This window comes from Ovis aries, chromosome 24 (assembly GCF_016772045.2).
Source record: "Ovis aries strain OAR_USU_Benz2616 breed Rambouillet chromosome 24, ARS-UI_Ramb_v3.0, whole genome shotgun sequence".
NCBI lineage: Eukaryota > Metazoa > Chordata > Mammalia > Artiodactyla > Bovidae > Ovis > Ovis aries.
Genome location: NC_056077.1, coordinates 1,582,600 through 1,600,448, shown reverse-complemented (window position 1 = coordinate 1,600,448; position 17,849 = coordinate 1,582,600). Strand labels below are relative to the sequence as shown.

The following is a 17,849-nucleotide window of genomic DNA, read 5'->3' as shown; positions in this document are numbered from 1 at the left end:
CGTGAGCGCCGGAACCGGAAGTGGTGCCCCGCGGAAGTGGTGCCCCGCGCAGCTCCGCCGCCGGAGGAGCGGAGACGCAGTAGGCGCAGCGGGCCCGGCTTCCCGCCATGGGCCGCCGGAGGGCCTCGCGCGGGCCGGCCGCGGAGGGCGGCCGTGCTCGGCGCCCTGCGGGCCGTTCCCTGGAGCCCTTCGCCGAGGAGGTGGGCGCAGCGCTGCGCGGTGAGTGCGGCGTGACCCTGAGGGGGGCCGAGGGTCGGGCCCCGGAGCCGCGCCTGAGGCCGGATCCCCTTCTCTGCCCACCGCAGCGTCCGTGGAGCCAGAGGCCCCTGAGGACCAGGGCGGCCCGGGCCCGGCGCAGCTGCCCTGCACGCTGGCCATGTGGGAGTTGGGCCACTGCGACCCCCGGCGCTGCACCGGCCGCAAGCTGGCCCGCCTGGGGCTGGTGCGCTGCCTGCGCCTGGGCCACAGGTTCGGCGGCCTCGTGCTCAGCCCCATGGGCTCCCAGTACGTGTCCCCCGCAGACAGGTAGGCTCGAGAGAACTGGGTGCGGGGAAACGGAGTGGGCCTGCCCGGGCTCTTCTTAATTAGCCCCCAGCCCTGGCGCATCTTTCCCTTCAGAGCTCACCTGTTTGATCTGTCTAGTTGGCACAGAACCCGCGAGGTAGCAGGCTACAGTAAACATGTGTTGAGTGAATAAAAGCCTTTTGGAGGAACAGCTTTCCCCCAGCTGCCTCATGCTTGGCCCATGAGAGTCCTTGAATGATGTCTCTGAATCCCCAGGGCGGCCAGTCTCCTAGGACATAGCTGCCCTGGGGCCAGCACCCAGTTAAGCCAAGAACCAAGCCCTACACTGCTCTTGGCAGACACCTGGTGGTACAGTCTGGGGTCGCTGTCATCGACTGCTCCTGGGCCAGACTGGATGAGACTCCGTTTGGGAAGATGCGTGGGAGCCACTTGCGGCTCCTGCCCCATTTGGTGGCCGCCAACCCTGTGAACTATGGCCGGCCCTGCAGGCTGTCCTGCGTGGAGGCCTTCGCTGCCACCTTCTGCATCCTGGGTGAGTGTCAGGGCCTGGCAGCCTGGAGTCGGTGTGCTTTTGCTGCCAGTCCCGGGAGGAGCCTGACCACATGCTGGGTGGTGGCCAGGGTTTCCTTCCAGCTCCCACTTGAGTCCTCTCCCTGAGAGGCAGAGGTGGAGACAGAACAGACCACTGGCCTCCAAGCTTTTGTCAGGGCACGACGGCCCCCAGAGCCCTGTCACCCCAGCTCATCTCCTGAGAACTTAAGGTTCACACGGAGGCTCAGAGGGGCAGTCCCGTGAGATGCCCTGTGGGGAGAGGGACTTGGTGGGCTGCAGAGGGCCGTGGGCCGGTGTTGGCGGGACTCTCAGTTCCTGAGGGCCAGGAGAGGGACTGTCTGCACCGACAGGTTTCTCAGACCTCGCTGTCATTTTACTGCGGAAATTCAAGTGGGGCAAGGGCTTTCTGGATCTGAACCGCCAGCTTCTGGACAAATACGCGGCCTGCAGCAGCCCAGAGGAGGTGCTGCAGGCAGAGCAGGAGTTCCTGGCCCACGCCAAGGAGCACCCCGAAGAGGAAGAAATCGGTGAGGCCTGGCAGGGACACCTGCCGCCCAGGTGGGAGCCAGGACCCTCCAGGCCTGCCCCCTCCCTTGAGAAGCCCCAGGGTGGGGAAGACCTTCCTGCCACAGCCATGGGACTCCTACTTCAGGCCGCTTTCCTCCTTGATTCTTCCATTCAGATCCCTTTGATGTGGACTCAGGGCGAGAATTTGCAAACCCCAATCGGCCCATGACTGGCTCCCGGTAGGTCCCCCCGCTTCATGACAGCCTAGACCCAGGGCTCTCCTCCACCTCTGATCTCAGTCCCTCCTTCTGCAGGGTGGGGGAGTGTCTTAAACATCAGGATGGTTTTCTGACTGCAGAGAAGGGAAGCTGGAGGGGTTTCCACTTTGAGAGGATGTCCTCAGCTTAGGGGCTTTGGTGAGTGAGTAGGTGTGTCGGGGAGGCCAGTGGACATACCCCTCTCTCTCCGGCTGCCCAGAGATGGTGCTGACAGTGACACTGAAGATGAGTCTGAGGAACTTGGGCCTGACCCTGACGGCGGGGGAGACGGCAGCAGCAGCCAGGAAGAGGAGGAGACTGCTGAGCAAGGGGCTGAAGCCAGGGTCCCCACAGAGATTTGGAAAGGAATCAAGAAACGGCAGAGAAACTGAAAGTTGCAGAGGTGTGTATTTTTGGAGGCGGAGTGACGAGAACATCTGGAGATGGCAGTGGAGCTTGTGGGAACACAGACAGGCCTGGCAGCCTCAGGCCATGCAGCTGCGAGCAGGACTGGACTCTGACCGGGTTCTTTCCCGGCGCTTCTTACCCAGCCTTGCTCTGGGTCCTGCCTCAGAGCCCTCTCAATGAAGCTGCAAGCCAAGAAGACCCCCGCGTGAGCCTCTGCTTCTCAGCACTTGGCCTCTAGTGAGCCAGATCCTGCCTAGAGAGCCTGGGGCGTAGAGATGGGACCCCTGGGTAGGTCTTGTGTGGACGCTGTGCGTTCATGAAAAGGAGACGGCCACACAGTTGGCACAGAGCGCCTTACACTAACCCAGCCAGCCTGGTGTGACATCCTCAGCCTCCCAGTGACCACAGACGTCCCTCTTCCGGGCCTGTGAGCTGGGTGGGAACTGGAGACCCGTGGAGCTCTCAGGCAGAACCCCTTCTATATGCCCTCTTGGGGAGGGGCATCCCCAGAGAAGGTGGGGGCACTGCAGGTGTTCACCTCTCCCTCAGAGGCCTGGATTGTCTAGACTCCAAACCCAGACCGTCCAGCCTCTCCGCTTAAGGAGACTCTGCCCCGACACCAGAGAGGCCCAGGACAGAGGTCTTCCCTGGTCACTGGTGACATTTAGGGGTGGGTGATTCTATGTTGGGGGGAGGGCTCATGGCAGGATGTCAAACCACACTTCTAGCCTCTACCCACTGGTGCCAACAGTACAGCCACCACTCACTGGGTGTGACTGATCCCCCCTGCCTAACGTCCTCTGGGGGCAAGGCCCCCAGCTGAGAACCCTGCCCTAAGACCAGGGCCCTCCCACCCTGAGGCCATGGAACCTGAGGGAAGGGGAAAGCTCACCTGGTGGCCAGGACTCGTCCAGTCGGCTGTCCAGATCCAGCAGGGTAGGGCTTACTGGGCACAGGGGTTCACAGCACATACCGCACAGACGTGGCGGGGCAGAAGGGAGCCGGGGGGTCCAGCCACAGAACACACACCATGAAGCGGGGAAGGGCGCCATGGCGGGGCTGCACAGAGCTGACCACAAGGCGAAAAAACAGCGCGGGACGTAGGGAGGGCTTGGCTCTCGCCCGCAGGGCTCAGGGGTCCGCCTCCATGTACTTCTCCAGCTCCCGGAGCCTCTTAACAAACTCCTGCGCCTCCTTGTTGGGGCGACCCTCCAGCATCCGAAGCGCCGACCTCACTGCGGGCGGGGGCGGTGTCAGTCCTCCTGGCCCCGCCCTCGCCGCTCAGTCACCCTGGACTCTGCAAGGGGCGGGGCCAACATCGGCCCGGCTGGCCCCGCCCTGCCGGGCGCTCACTCACCCTGGGCTCGAGGCCGGCGCAGGTGCAGGGTGACCGGCTGGCCGGCCCTCGCGCTCCCTCCCACCTGGGGCCTCGCGACGCCGCCAACGCTGCCCAGGCCCAGGGCTGCCTCCCCCGCGAAGTCGTTGGTGGACAGCCAGTCATGGTCCATGACGGTGAACAGCACGCAGGCGCCACGGCGGCGGCAGGCCTCTGCTGGCACGGAGCTGCACGGTGGGCGAGGGGAGGCAGGTGGTTATCTGGAGCCCTGCTCCCCACTCCGGGTCGGCAGGGCGGGGAGGGACACTCACAAGTAGAAGAGCTCGTCGTACACGGGGTGCAGCGTCCGGCTCTTCACCTGGGTCCTCTGGCTGCGGACCAGCGGGAACAGGTGCGGCGGGCCCAGCTCCACGATCACAAAGGGGTCGCTTAGGCCTGGGGACACAGCTGTGAGCGCACTCAGCCGCCAGCCCCGCCCCGCCCGGTGACAGCCCTCCCCACCGCTCGCCCGCACCGTTGGCGTCCAGAGGGAGCAGGTCGGCGGCGTGCAGCACCTCCACCGCCAGCCGCTGCTCGGCCGCCTCATAGTGGCAGCGGACGCTCAGGCGCCCGAACCGGTTGTGCTCCAGGGATCTCTGTGGAAAGGCCAGGAGCCGGTGAGACGAGCTCGGGGTCGTCGGGGGGCGGAGCCTCGTGCGCGCACCTGGGCCGCACTACCTGCTTGAGCTTGTCCAGGTAGTACTGCTCAATGCACTCCCGCGTGGAGCACTGGTGCAGGCGCAGCTCCTCCTCTAGCCTCTGCAGGGAAGAGGCGGCGCCTGGTGATGCCGGAGCTCCTCACAGGCCCCATTCACGCGCAAAGCGGGGCTCAACTCAAACCTGGGTCTCAGGTGTCGACTCCTCCCCCTTCTTCTGTCAGAGGCCCCAGGGCCAAACCTCACCTTGTAACTTCCATCTCTCAGGCTCTCCAGGGGCAGACCCTGGCCCTCAGCGTGGAAAAAGTTGACCAGGGCCTGGGGTGGGGCAAGAAAAGAGAGGTGTCAGGGGCCGGGTGGGTGCTTTAGACAGAGAGTGGGAAGGAATGGAGCCTTGAGCAGCACCCGACCTGGGCTGTCTGGAGCCCAAAGCAGAGCCAATCATACCTGGGCCGTTATCAGAAGCTGCCAGGAAGCTAGGGGAAATGAGGACACCCAAAGCCAGACAGCTGTCAGAACAGGTGGCCCAGGTGCTGCTGACTCAGCAGACTCAGGGAAAAAGATGCTGCCTGATGGCTTCCCAGAGGAGGAGTGTCTGGGCTGGGGACCAAGCTGGAGGGGAGCATGCAGCTGAAAGGGTCAGCAGTCTTACTGCCAGGGGGCAGGGGCAGAGGGGCCAGGAACCAGGAGTTCAGGCAGGAAAGGCTTCCATGGGGCTCTACCTCCAGTGTGAAGTGGAAGCGCCCATAGAAGTCGGCAGACACGTCTCGGTTCGCTCCCAGAGCCTGCAGGATGGCCTGCAGCAGCAGCTCCCAGAGGGCCTCCAGCACCCTGCAGGACGCTCAGCATCTGTGACCCGACCATGGGCCAGCCCTGCTCTGCCCACCCGCCCAGGACTCTACCTGCTTAGGTTTTCCTTCACCAGCGAGGCGTTCAGCAGAGCCAGCTTCTCATCCAGGTACTTCAGAAGGGGGGCCACAGCCTGCAGGTAGGGTCCTCAGACTAGGACTGGGCCCCAGTGCACACGCGCATTCTCTGCCGAGCCCAAGACCTCGGCTGGCAGGGCACTCACCTCATCATTCTGGATGGAGTCGGGCGAGAGGCTGACGTGCTGCACATACTTCCTGACGTCACCCACCATCTGTGGGAGAGCAGGAGAGTGGTGCTTAGCAATGCGGGGTGCAGGAAGGGGCAGCCGGCTCCCGCCCCAGCCCACCAGCCCTGCCACCTTGGAGGTGAGGTGTGCCGTCACGGTTCGGGCCTCCCGCTGCAGGTCCTCGTCCAGGGCCTGTGTGCAGCTGAGCAGGGGTCGTGGGAGCGTGCCCTCAAGCCCCGCAGCCCCCTCCGGCCACGCCAGACCACGAAGTGCCTGGCCAGCAGCCTTGCGGAGGAGCTCCACGTCGTTGAGGACCACGCAGAGCTGGGGAGGTGTGACGGACATGCATGGGCTGGCAGGGGGTGGTGGCCACCCTGAGCCTCCGCCCCCCACTCCTGCACCCCCCTGCTCACGGGCTCGCTCACTGCCTCTCCAGCGGCCCCAGGCTGAGCGTCCACCTTCTTTCGCAGCAGTTCTGTGTAGAAGAGGGCAGCTTCACACAGGTCCTGGGGTGGAAGACGGGGGCTCAGGAGCTGTGGGCCATGTCCTTTCTGCACCCAGACCCCAATCTCCTCTTGGTGGGTAGTCCCCACCTGGCTGAGCTGGGTGCCTAGTGTCTGGGCCTGGGCGGGGTCAGGCCATGCCAGGCAGGCCCACAGCTCCTGGATGTGACTGAAGCAGAGGCTGGCAGTGGCTGCAGAGCTGCTGTGCTTGGAGGAGGCATCCATGGGCTCCAGCTAGGAAGCAGGAGGAGGCGGAGGTTGGGGGGAGCCCGGATGAGCCCAGCCCCCTCAAGTCTGAGGGCTCACTCACTGTGTCCACATCCACAGCTCCCTGAAGCCTCCACTTGGTTTGGTCCCGCAGCACCTGCAGCCAAAGCTTCACAGCAGGCAGGAATGGGGCGTGGATGCCGGCCAGGGCGAGAGAACGGCTGTCCCTGCAGTGCGAGGCCTGTCAGCGCTCACCCTGATCAAACACCTTGACCCAACATGTCCCAGGTTCCCAGCCTGTGGAGGCTCTGGGGAGACTGCACAGAGAGCCCTCCAAGAGGAGACTGGAGGACAGGTGGGGCAGGGCACCCACCGGCCTGGAATGCTGCTCCAAAAGCGCTGGATGTCCGCCAGGGTTAGGTAGAGCTCAAAGAGCCCTGAGGCCACCTCCAGGGTCATCTTGGGGCTCAGCTCCTCAGTCAGCACCCAGGCCTCTTCAGCCACCTGCCCAGGAGGGTGGACTCAGGCTGGTGGCAACAAGGAACCCCAGGCCCCTTCCCAGCCAGGGGGCTCTCCCCACACCCCCTCCTCACCAGACGCTCCAGCTGCCGAAAGGTGAGGGTGAAGAAGTCGACCTTGATGATGCTGCAAAGGACACACCTCAGACACCCGCTCGCCCTGCTCCCCAGCCGGGTGGTGGCACTTTAGGGGCTGGGCGCAGGGTCAGCAGGGAGAGCCCTGGCCCCACCTGTGGAAGAGGCTGGCGTAGATGCCGTAGCAGGACTGCAGGTCCTCGTAGATGGTGTCAGCCAGCTTGACCAGCCCGGCAAGGCGCTGTGGGCCTGGCTGCAAGGAGACCCAGCACACTGACCTTCTGGCCTACACTCACCTGTGGCCCCTCACCTCCCCTGCGGCCACACACCCCCCCACTCTGCCACCACACCTGCTCACGAGGACTTTGGGTGTTCAGGAGCTTGTCGAACCATTCACGGTTGCCTCTCTGCAAGGGAAGGCACCGAGGAAGCGTGTTGGGTGGGAGGGAAGAAGAGCAAGTGTGTGTGGTTCCGCAGGTCCAGCCTGAGGGCAGGGGCAGGGGCAAGGACGGGCAGTTAGCCCAGACTCAGCTACCAGACGCACCTTCAGGGCAGCAGCAATGTCCATGTTTAGCTCCGTCTCGAAGGGGCAGATCTCAAACGAAGGCTGGAAGAGCTGCAGCTTGCCAAGACACCTGGGCGAGGGGTTGCAGCTGACTGGGGGCTGCCCCACCCAGTCCCCCCACCCCCATCCCCAGGAAGCGGCTGCACCCACCCAGTTCCCCAGCCCCAACCCCCCACCCACAGATGAGCGGCTGCACCCACTTCAACAGCAGTTCCAGGCGGTAGACGGCTGTGCTGTTAGTAGCAGGAAAGTAGTCCCGGAGCTGTCGCAGTAGCTGAAGCCCAAACTCAGAGAAGGCAGAGAAGCTGTCTGCCAGGCCCTCCTCCTGAGGGACAGGGCCCTTCAGAACGGACTGCTGAGTGCCCGATCCTCGGCAAAAGCAGCCGGTCTGCAAGGCCCTGCCCTGAAGAGCCCCCTCCCTACTACGGGCCTCCAACCCCACTGGCCTCGCCGTGGTGCCCTCTCCAGCCTCCACAGCGCCCCCTGGAGAGACAGACGCCCCCAGGGCCTTCGCAGCACCAGCTGCGCCTCCTTCCATGCGGCCCACTCCCTCCGCTGCTCTCGGGGATGAAGCCGCACGACCCGCCTCCCACGGTACTCGCCCTTGGTATCGCACAGCCAGGTCCCGGGACCGCACAGCAGCTGCTCTCTCCTAAGCCCGCGCTTTGTCCGCTTGTCTTTAACCCCCTACCACTCCCACAGGCTGTGCACCCCAGCAGGGCAGGACTCTGGCGGTCCTGTCCCTGCTTGTCCCAGCCTGAACAGCACCCCCCGGCACACCCTTCAGAACATTTTCATGCAAGCCCACCTGCTCTTGGGGCAGCGAGCCCGCCTCCTCCCAGTGCGCCTGCAGGTCCTCTAGCAGCCCCAGCAGGTAGCCGTAGTCCAGGGTGCGGGTCTGATGGTGGCGGCTGCTGACCTGCCAGTGCCTGCGGGGCCCCAGCCCAGGCTCAGGGCAGCTGCGTCAGGGGCCCGACCCAGCAGGGAACCCGTGCCCCTCCAACTGACAGCCCCGCCCCTTTCCGGACCCCGCCCCCACCGCCCCGCCCCGTGCGGCAGGCCCCGCCCACGCAGCCCCTCGCGACGCGGCCCCGCCCACTCACAGCACAGCCAGCTGCAGCGCCGACAGGTTGCTCTGTGCGCCGTGCAGGCAGAGCACGGTGGCCGCAGGCCCGCTGAGCTCGCCGCGCCAGCTGCTCGAGTTGGGCTGGGGGACGGGCTGGCCGTGGGTGGAGGCGAGAGACCCCCATCCCCTCTCGGCCCCCAGGTCCCTGGCCTCCCCGCCTCGCCTTACCCACGCCGTCCCTGGCTGCCCCTGGGGCCCGAGGTTGGCGCTACCTCCTCGGCTCGGTGTTCAAACTGCAGCAGACGGCTGAGCAGCAGCAGGTACGACAGGAAGCCCGACCGCCCACGCTGGCTCATGTTCGTGTCCCTCTGGAACGCAGGGCCGGCCGGTCAGCAGCCCTTCGTGAGCCTATGGGCTGGGGTGCAGGGCTGCAGGAGGGGGGGCCCTTGGCTCCCACCTGTGTGGTGATCAGCTTGAGGACCAGTTGGCAGTCACCCTGCACCCGGGAGGCGCTAGAGCGCGGTTCCAGCTTGAACCAGCGGTCCTCCCCAGCCACAGGCACCTCCTGGGGGAAGGGGGTTCAGATCGGTGTTTCTGCCTAATGCCCCCTGCCTGTACAGACTGTCTCTGGGACTGCAGGAGAAACAGGCCTCTGCTTCCTACTGAACTCTGGTGACCAGCTCAGGGTGCCTGGACACTAGGGGTTCCTGGAGGCTGTCCCTCCCCCCTTGCAGCATTATGTTCCCCCAGCCCCAGCCCAGGAAGGATGGGAAGCTGCTGGGGCATCACGGGGCAGAGCACCAGTGGGGCAGGACTGCTGCCAACACCAAGTGGGACACCCAGGAGCAAGCATTCAGCAAGCGAAACTGCCAGCCCACTCACCCGGACGGGTATGTTGAGGCACCCCAGGAAGTCATCAGTGTGGTCCTCAGTGGGCCCCGCTGTCCCATTTGCGCGGGCAGACTTGACAATCTGTTTGAAATACCTGGGGGCAGCAGGATGGTTTCATGCCTGTGGCCCCTGAGGAGCCCCCACCCGCTGGCCCCTGTGGCCAAACTGAGAGTCAGGGGTTTGAGGGTCCCACCTGCCCCACCTGCTCACGCCCTTCAGGCCGATGACCTCATTCAGCTTCCTGCACGCTTCCACCAGGGACACATCATCGTCGTGATCCCTGGGCGGGGTGGGGGGGGGGCCTGGCTTGTCTGCAGCTCAGCCTGGCTCTGACTGCCCCCTCCCGCTCCGCCCAGACCAGAGGCGCCCGCACCCCTGCCCTGCAGGGCACAGGGGCCTCTACCAGATGTCCAGGTGCAGCTGGTCTGTGCCCACGTCCTCGATCTCACTGTAAGGAGAACAGAAAGGAGGGTCCAGGTGATGCCCTGCTCAGTGCTGGGGCAGGGACAATTTCGGAGCCTCGGCTTCCTGCTCTGGAAAGTGGGCACAGGACCAGCCCTTCGGTTCCCAGGGGCAGGCACTGAGACCACCTACGGGCGTAGCTGCCCCAGGATCAGCTGGCACCGCCGCAGACCCCACCTAGCCACCCTGCCACCCAACGAGACAAGGAGCCTTACAAGAGAAAGTGCTCCTTCCACACGGGGTTCAGGGTGCTGCTCTTGACCTCGGTGACCTGGATGCACTTGGCTGGCAGTGGGCCACCTCGCTTGCTGCCCTTGCGGAAGCTGAAGCGCTGCTCCTTGTGCGGGCTGGGCTCCCGCACGGCGCCTGAGGCCGGCAGGATGCCCAGCATGCAGTACGGGTCACTGAAGCCTAGGACGTGGTGGGTGCCTCAGTCCCAGCCCGCCCCGGGGCCCCAGACCCGGCCCACCCCCGAAGCCTCAGTTCCAACGCCCCCCCCCCACCCTGGGGTCCCTGACCTGGCTGCTCCCCGCTCACCGTTGGGGTCTTTGGCCAGCAGGTTCTTGGCGCGCACGACGGAGACTTTCAGGGCGTAGGTGGGGGCCTGCAGTGGGGGCAGCGACGGTCTCTGGGGCTCAGTGTGGGCCTGACACGGCCGGCTCTGCACCCCTCCACCCCGAGCCTCTGCCCACAAGCACTGCAAGGGGCGGCATCTGCCCAGCGGGCGGCAGCCTCACCTTGGCCTTCTTCACGCGCTCCACAGCTGCGGTGTGCTCCTCGGGGCTGGTGCCGAACACCTGCGGGCCGGCAGGTGTGAGGCCCAGGTGCCTTTGAGCAGGCCAGTTACCATCCCGGGGGCTTCATGGGGTGGGGGAGTGCACACAGCAGGAAGAAAGGGGCCTGTCCACCTGCTGGTTTGTCCTTTCTACCTTTCTCTGCGTGTCTGTCCATCCTTCTGTGTGAACCCTACATCTGTCTGCCCGTCTTTTCCAATGTTTTTTGGAGCTGTGTCCTCTGTGTGTTCTTCTGTTTGGATGTGTTTGTGTGTCCACCTTCCTGGGCATGCCTGTCAGCCTGTGTGTGTCTGCCTGTGCACCTGTGTGTGTAGGTATGTGGGGCAACTCTGTGTGTCGCTGAGGCGACAGTGACACAAGCAGGTGGGGAAAGTGTCTCGGCCACCCCCAGAGGCGGGGGGGCCAGGCCAGCCGAGTGGGCAGGGCCTGGGGCTCACCTGCTGCAGGTAGCTCAGCAGGGCCTCCTCGTCATCCACCTGGTCGGGGCCCATGGTGCCTGCTCGGTGAAGGACCGTGTACAGAGCCTCCTCGTAGAGCATGTCCACCTGCAGGCGGGGGCGTGGGCCCTGAGTGCCGACCGAAGGGGCTCTTGGCTCCTCGGACGCACCCTCTCTGCCCAGCCCCCCCCAGCCGCTCCTCCCACTGGTAGAGCCTGGTCTCTGCCTCTGAGCCTTTGCACCTTTGGGGCCTCCACCAGGGGTCCCTCCCCACCCCTTACCTCTGCTCACCCCCATGGGGAGGCCGGCCCACCCTCCCCAAACCCCCCACCCTCTTACCTCCTCTTGGCTCAAAGCTCTCAGGCCACGGCTGGGGTCCACGGGCTCTGCGGGGGCAGGTGAGCTGCTGCACAGCAGGACCTGTGAGGGCGCCAGGGGTGAGTGTCTCCGTGGCTCCCTGGCAGGGAGTGCTCCAGGGAGGGAGGGAGGGGAGCACGGAGCGGCCGCTGGGGAGGCTGGCCCAGGCCCATGCGGGGCAGCTGGGCCCGCAGCATCCACACCTCAGGACATGGCAGCCCTTGTCTGCCCTCCCCCTTCTTCAGGATGAGGCGCATCTGGGAGAAGAACTCTACACCATCTCCGGGTTTCCTGCAAGAAAGGCCACACTCGGGGTCAGCAGACCCTCCTGACGCTGCAGCTCAGAGCATGTGCTGGCCCGCACGACTCAAATGGATCCCAGGGTCTCTGAACAGCTGGGGGTGCAGTGGGATGCCCTCCACGGCCTTGGGTTCAGAGCCTCCTGGGGAGGGGGGGGGCGGCTGGTGTGTGAGGTCAGGGGAGGAAGGGAGCTGGCCGGGGTCACCCACCAGGCCGCAGCTGTGGGCTCCGATGGGTCGGCGTTGCCGCTGGCCGGCTCCTCCTCCGTCCTCCGGCGGAAGGATGGGCACACCTGCACCTGCCTGAGCACGCTGCTCTTGATCTCCAGCAGAGTGGACATGGCAGGCAACCTGGGGGGCAGAGAGCCCTGCCTTACCGTCCCCTGTGGTCACATCAGATGCCACCCTGAGCAGTGACGGAGCTGTGAGCTGGAACTCAGAGGTGCCCTCTGCTGGGGCCATGGGCTCCAACCCTCCCAAGGCTGCAGACTTGCTCAGTCCAAGCCCTGCCCCCCCACAGGTTCGGGCTTCCCAGACCAGAATGATTCGGACTGCGCTGGTTTCAGGGGACACACAGGCAGGGGCCACCAGGCCCAGGCCCCATTCCTCCCTTGGCATGAAGAATCCCCGTGCCCCAGGGTGACATCTAGGCTGCTCCAGGCAGGATGCTGCATGGTGGCTTGGTTGCTATGGCAACACAGGCCCTGGGAGCGGACAGGGGCTGCGGCCCCACAGCCCACACTTTGCAGAAGGGGAGTGGGACCTGCTCAGGGGACACTTTCCTGTCCAGAGGGCCCGGCCCTGGGCGCCCCTGAGGAGCGCACGGCTGTCACCGCCAACTCCAGCGCCCTACCTGACCGGCCTGCGCTGTTATACCCTCACACGTTGCGGGTGCTCTGCCCCCTGCAGACCTTAGGGGGAGCCACCAAGGGCCCTGCAGTCCACCTCTTCCACCCCGTGACCCGGCCCAGGCAACTACCTCCGGCCTTGGCCTCCCGATCCCCCCCGCCCCCAGCAGCATCCCACAAGGTGGTCTCATGGTCTCGTGTGCCTGCGCTGAAAGTCATCAGGACAAAGCGAAGACCCTCTCTGGCCCTGGCTTGCTGGCCTCTGTGTGCCGGACACGCCATACTCCCTTGGCTCACCTGGGGACCTGCCCACTGCCTGGGTCACGTCCTTGTCCGCTCGAGGGCGCCCCCCGCAGGCCAGGCACATCAGCCCGAGCCTGTCCTTTTCGTTTGACAAAGTCGGAAACGGGGACCCCGCTGGATCCAGCTCTACTGGCCCGTCTCTCACGGGCACCTGGCAGTGGGGTAGCTGGGGAGACCCGCCCTGCCCTCTGTGCCCACTGCCAGGGGCCATGTGAGTGCTGGCCCGTCCTCGTTTACAGGCTTGACCTCCTCCCGGACGGTCACCCTCTGCTGGGACAGCGGGGCCGGGCACACCTGCCGCCTTGAGGGTCCTGGACAGATTTTTCAAGCAAGCCGGGTGTATCTCCGGGGTGGGGGGCGGGGTGCCCGGGCTGCCATCACTGGTATGTGCCCCCTTCCAGCTCTCAGCTCCTCATCTCACTCCCTGATCCTCCACTCCTGGAGCTGCAGGGCCAGGGGAGCCCATCCGGCCAGGCCCAAGAGCTGGGACAGGAGAAGGGGCACCTTGGCCTCCAGCAGCCCTGGACCCGCTTCACACCGGCCGGTGCTTGCCCCAGGGAGCCCCTACCCCTGCTGCGGGCTCAGCAGCCCAGAGAGCTGTGAGGTCCCTGGGGGCTGGGTGTCACAGGGCCCCTTTTCCTCTCTAGCTGAGTGGAAAACGCTGCTTCCCCAACAGCCCCCCAAAGCCAGGGAGCAGCCACTGCTTGAGCTGTTGCCAGGACAACCGCCAGCTGCGTCTACGTGTGACGGGGGCTCCAGGGCTCACAGTCCCGGAGACAAAGATGACGCAGGAGCCAAGTGGCCTGAGCTGCAGGGTGGGGGCCTTTCTCGGTGAGACCAGAGTGTTCAAGGCAAGGGGGGCCCCCTCCTCAGACCAGCCCTGGATGGGAAGTGACGCTCTGCTCCCCACACCTAGACCAGGAAACCGAGACCCCAGGCTCATGAGGCCCAGGGTCACCCAGCCAGCAGGCAGCCCGGGGTGGAGTTCCGGCCTCCCAGGCTCTGGCGTCCAGGCACTAAGCTCTTGGCTCGTCCTGAGTCCCAGGTGCAGGCGGACCGGCCTCCCCCGTGCTGCTCCCTCCCTGCTCCTGTCTCAGCCTGTGCCCAGGAAGGAGGCTAGCAGTGGTGTCCAGGTGCAGAGGCTCTTCCTGGGAGCTTAGGAGCCCCCTCTGTCCCCTGGGAACCCCTGGGCTGCCTGCACCGCCACAGCCTCGCTGCACCCAGCAGCCTGGGCCCTGGGGCCAGCCAGCACCCACTCAGAGCTGTCATGGACAGAGGGTGTGGGGCTGGTCGTTAGGGAGCAGTCACCAGCTGCCAGGGGCTCTCGGTGTGTATGGGGCAAAGTGAGCAGGGTACAGGCTTCAGGGGACCCCCTGTCTGTCTGACGGGCCCCAGAGGACTCCTTCCTGAACTTTCCGTGTCTTGGTCCCTCCCAGGCCTGGTCAGAAGCCCTGAGCAAGACACACCTGTATTCCCACTCAGGCCTGGCCACCGGCTCCAGTTTGTCCAATGAACAAAGTGAGGCCAGCCGAGGAGCTGGACGCCCCACAGGTACCAGGACCCAGCCGAAAGCAACAGGCCTGCTGTGTTTCAGGGCTGTGCCCAAGGCCTGGGGTTGAATGGGAAAGGATCACTCTGCAAAGTGATGTCACTGTTGCATTTCACATCCCAGTGATGGGGTGACTTGCCCAGAACCCAGGGCTCAAAGCCAAGCTGAGTCCTGCTAGCCCACCTGGGGGCTGGCACTGAAGCAGGCAGGTCTGGAGCAGTGGAGCTGAACTGGAGAGCCAGCCTGGTCTTCTAGAAGAGTCCCCAGCAGCCCACTGGCTGCCCTGGACGTGAATCAACACCCTCAGGGTGCTGGGGCCGCTTACTGAAACCGGTCCCTGGGGACTTAGGAGTAGGGCATCCACCGATGCTGCCCCCGGCATGAGTAAGGGGGCGGCAGAAGGTCTGGCCTGGCCACCTGGCTCTCCCTGTTGCCCCCCAGCCCCCAGCTGGCCCCCTTCACTCTCCTAGGAGGTTCCCAGCTGCCCCTCTCCGCTGACTCCCTGCACAGTGCTCGCCTGCACACAGTGCCTTCTGCAGTCCGCCTGCAGTGCCTCTTAGGAGCACTGCTCACTGGGGTCTCATGCCCACCCAGTTCCAGGGAGGGGTTTGAGGTCTGTATTGTAAACAATTCCTCGAGCGGACCTAGAGCTCTGAAGCCGGAGACCAGCAGTAAAAGGTTGGCGAGATGCTTCTAGAATGAACGCATTTAAAATGAAGTGCCCGTACGATCTTCCTCAGAGGTCCCCTCCCACCTGGCCAGCCGGGCCCTCTGACCTGCTCACCCCTCCCACTTCTCTCAGGGACAGGCTCCCGCCTCGCCCCTTCCTCCCGACCTCCGTTCGGACCTCTCCCCCACCCCAGTTCTGTCGGGGTGCTTCTCTCATTGGTGGGTGTTCGGTTTGGGGACAGTTTGGAAGCCTGGAGAGGGCGTATTTTGGGGGACCCACCCACGCCAGGAGGAATTTGGGGAAAACAAGGGGTCCTGCCAGGATCCGTGGGAGGGGGAGCGGGCCGGGCTCAGGGGCGTCTTAATCGCTGGAGGGTGGACTGGGAAACCCCGCGGAGGCTCTCGGGGGCGGTCTTCGGTCCCCGCCCACCTGCGCCTTCCCCCGGATATAGGGGCGCCGGGTCCGAGCGGAGTGACCCTGCGCATCCCGGGGGGCGGTGGTCCTGGAGCCCCGCGCCCTCCGCGGCTGGGAGGTCTGGTCCCCCCGCCCCTCTGCAGTGCGCACCGTCTCCCGCTCCGAGGCTCCGCTCCTCCAAGCGGGGGAGGAGCCGTCTCCTCGGTGCCGACGGCGCGTCTTGGCGACCTCCCGGCTCCCGGGGTAGCGGCGACCGCGGTCCGCCGGCGGTCAGCCGGCCTGGGCTTCGACGGCCGGGCAGGAGTCGGCGGCACTCACCGTGGGCCGGGCGGCAGGGGCGCGGGGACGGGGCTCCTGCGGGCGCCGCACTCGGCGCCGGCTCCAGGGTCGCTACAGCGGCGCGACCGCTCGCAGCCGCCAGCGCCGACGACTGAGCGCCAGGGGCCCCGCGCCCGGGCTGCAGGGGCCGGGGGCGGGGCTGAGCCTGCTCGCCCCGCCCCGCCGCTCGGGGCTCGCTTCCGCCCCGCCCCCGCCTCCCCCACGCCCCTTTCCGCCCGCGCCGGCGCCGCTAGGGGCGCAGGGCGAGGATCCACGTGCCCCTAGTGCCGGCCCGAGGCTCCTAAGGGGAAGGGGCTCGGGGCTGCCAATCAATCCACACGTGGGTAATGAGCCGGAGCAGACCCGCTCTGCATCACGACCCCTTCTCGGGGACCCCAGGGCAGACAAGAGTCGCCGAAACAGAACAGGATATGCCCGGGCCCGCAGCGCAGACTTTTCTGGAAGGGTTGTGTGGTCATCTCCAAAGTCGCCCTCCCAGCCAGCAGTGCCCCCACCACCAGCCTGGAGCGGGCCTGGGCGTGGGGACTCCGCCTCCGCTGTCCCAACCGCTCTTCTCAGAGGGGACAGCCCGCACCCCGGGGTGTGTGTGCTGCAGGCGTCAACTCAGAATGCCCGCAGCAATCCTTGTCACCGAAAGGGCGACCGACCCCACGGCCCACGTCTAGCCACCTGCCAGGTTACCCCGACGGGTGGAAGCCCTCTCACGCTGTTCCCAGCCCATCTTTGGTGCCCCTCTACTGTGCCATGCTCACCTGGGGAGCCCGTAAAAACAGCTTGCTGAGCCCACCGGGGCCTGCTGACTCCCAGAGCTGGGGCGGGGCCTCGCCATCTGAGGCTTCTCCCACCCCAGCTGCGAACCCTGCGGGCTGCTCAGATGCTTGGGCTCCCCGGGTCCCCTTCCTGCCTTTAGTAGACCTTGCTGGACCCTCAGAGCACCTTGTACTTGGGGGATCAGACTGGTTTGGAGAAGTTTTCACCCCAAAGGACCTCGTCTCTAGTGGGGGGACTCTAGGCTGGCTGGGGATCAGACAGACCTGGAACCCACTTCTGCTCAGGCCCAGAATCAAAGAACAGTTGGCTTTGGCAGGCCAGGGCTGAGCTGAGTGGAGGAGACCCTGGAGGAGCAGGGTTCAGCACAGAGCTGCATGCGGGGGCAGCTGTGATTTCGCTATTCCTTGGTCTAGAGGGGACCAGATCCACCCCTCTCACCCCAGGAGGGGCGGACACTGCTCTGAGAGGGCCACCACCTGTCTTAGATTCTAGACTCAGACTGACGTCTGAGCCACCTGTACCTATCTGTGCAGGAAGAGACGCGGAACCACCTGGGTTGGGGAGAACAGCCCTGTAGGGAGGGGGTACAGCCCTGCAGGGAGAGGGGCAGCCCTGCAGGGTGTGTTCTGCTGCTGGAGGCTCTAGTCCCCAGTCCTGCTCCCATCTTGACCCAGCACAGCTGGGCAGAGCGGGTGGGGGAGCTCGGGAAATGCACAGCAGCTTTGCACAGATGAATCGGATGAGCAGGGGAGGGGGCTGGACCCCACACAACCAGCCGCCCCTTAGCTTCCTTCTACAGGGGATAGGAATGGGGTCAGGGCAACTAACATCCTTCCCTGAGGATCTGGCAGGTCCTGAGCCAGGATCTTGTAGCTGATGCCCCCCCCAACCCCTGCAGTCTTACGTCAGGTTCTTCCAACCTGTTGGAACAAACACGGTTTGGTTGCCATGGTGATCATAATGGCTTTGGGGTGAAGAGATGAGACTCTGCAGCTGCTGTAAACAGGAAGTAAGGAGGGGCAGCTGCCAAGGGAGGGGGCCCTTGCTTGAACCCCTATCCCATGCCCAAGGGGAGCCAAGGGGCTGGGGGCCAGCGCCACCCTGAAGATGCACCAGCCCCCAATACTAACACCACAGAGGGCCCCTGGAGACCTCACACTCTCTTTTGCAGGTGGGGAAACTGAGGCCCAGAGAGAGGAAAGGGATTGTCCAGGCAACAGGCTGGGTACCAAGCCCAACTCAGGGCCTCAGTTTCCCCAGGAGGGCATAACCCTCAGACCCTTCCCTCCACTGACATTTCCTGGGGACGGAGTGATGGTCCCATTGGCACCAGCCCCTTCAGTGTCTCCCGACTTGTCCTGAGGCTGAAGTCAGGCCCTCCCGAGTATAGTCCGCCCTGCTGCCC

The 17,849-nt window shown here is 65.3% G+C and overlaps 2 protein-coding genes across 5 annotated transcripts; one reads left to right on the top strand and one right to left on the bottom strand.

Moving 5' to 3' along the window:
- Positions 1 to 46: 46 nt before the first annotated feature.
- Positions 47 to 2,447, top strand: TSR3 (TSR3 ribosome maturation factor). Of its 2 annotated transcripts, none has more exons than XM_027961357.2 (6): positions 47 to 219; positions 306 to 504; positions 864 to 1,057; positions 1,428 to 1,604; positions 1,760 to 1,823; positions 2,062 to 2,447. In XM_027961357.2, the coding sequence occupies exons 1-6, from the start codon at positions 108 to 110 to the stop codon at positions 2,231 to 2,233; spliced, it is 918 nt and encodes a 305-aa protein (XP_027817158.1). In that variant the 5' UTR covers positions 47 to 107; the 3' UTR covers positions 2,234 to 2,447. The 2 variants fall into 2 exon arrangements, with proteins under 2 accessions (XP_027817158.1, XP_027817157.1); XM_027961356.2 differs by having other exon boundaries at positions 306 to 525.
- BAIAP3 (BAI1 associated protein 3) lies at positions 2,231 to 15,766 on the bottom strand. Of its 3 annotated transcripts, none has more exons than XM_027961320.2 (35): positions 15,653 to 15,766; positions 11,761 to 11,901; positions 11,455 to 11,542; positions 11,234 to 11,314; positions 10,895 to 11,002; positions 10,401 to 10,460; positions 10,201 to 10,267; positions 9,879 to 10,074; positions 9,605 to 9,649; positions 9,404 to 9,481; positions 9,193 to 9,295; positions 8,768 to 8,875; positions 8,583 to 8,678; positions 8,348 to 8,451; positions 8,053 to 8,173; positions 7,445 to 7,569; positions 7,224 to 7,314; positions 7,030 to 7,086; positions 6,835 to 6,932; positions 6,680 to 6,731; positions 6,460 to 6,590; positions 6,190 to 6,313; positions 5,970 to 6,113; positions 5,790 to 5,882; positions 5,509 to 5,700; positions 5,353 to 5,421; positions 5,183 to 5,262; positions 5,003 to 5,111; positions 4,527 to 4,598; positions 4,303 to 4,383; positions 4,100 to 4,220; positions 3,897 to 4,020; positions 3,607 to 3,812; positions 3,142 to 3,484; positions 2,231 to 2,431 (listed from the first exon to the last, which is right to left on the bottom strand). In XM_027961320.2, the coding sequence occupies exons 2-34, from the start codon at positions 11,889 to 11,891 to the stop codon at positions 3,381 to 3,383; spliced, it is 3,459 nt and encodes a 1,152-aa protein (XP_027817121.2). In that variant the 5' UTR covers positions 11,892 to 11,901; positions 15,653 to 15,766; the 3' UTR covers positions 2,231 to 2,431; positions 3,142 to 3,380. The 3 variants fall into 3 exon arrangements, with proteins under 3 accessions (XP_027817121.2, XP_042095725.1, XP_042095726.1); XM_042239791.1 differs by having other exon boundaries at positions 5,802 to 5,882; XM_042239792.2 differs by lacking the exon at positions 15,653 to 15,766 and adding an exon at positions 15,485 to 15,587.
- Between the last annotated feature and the right edge of the window lie 2,083 nt (positions 15,767 to 17,849).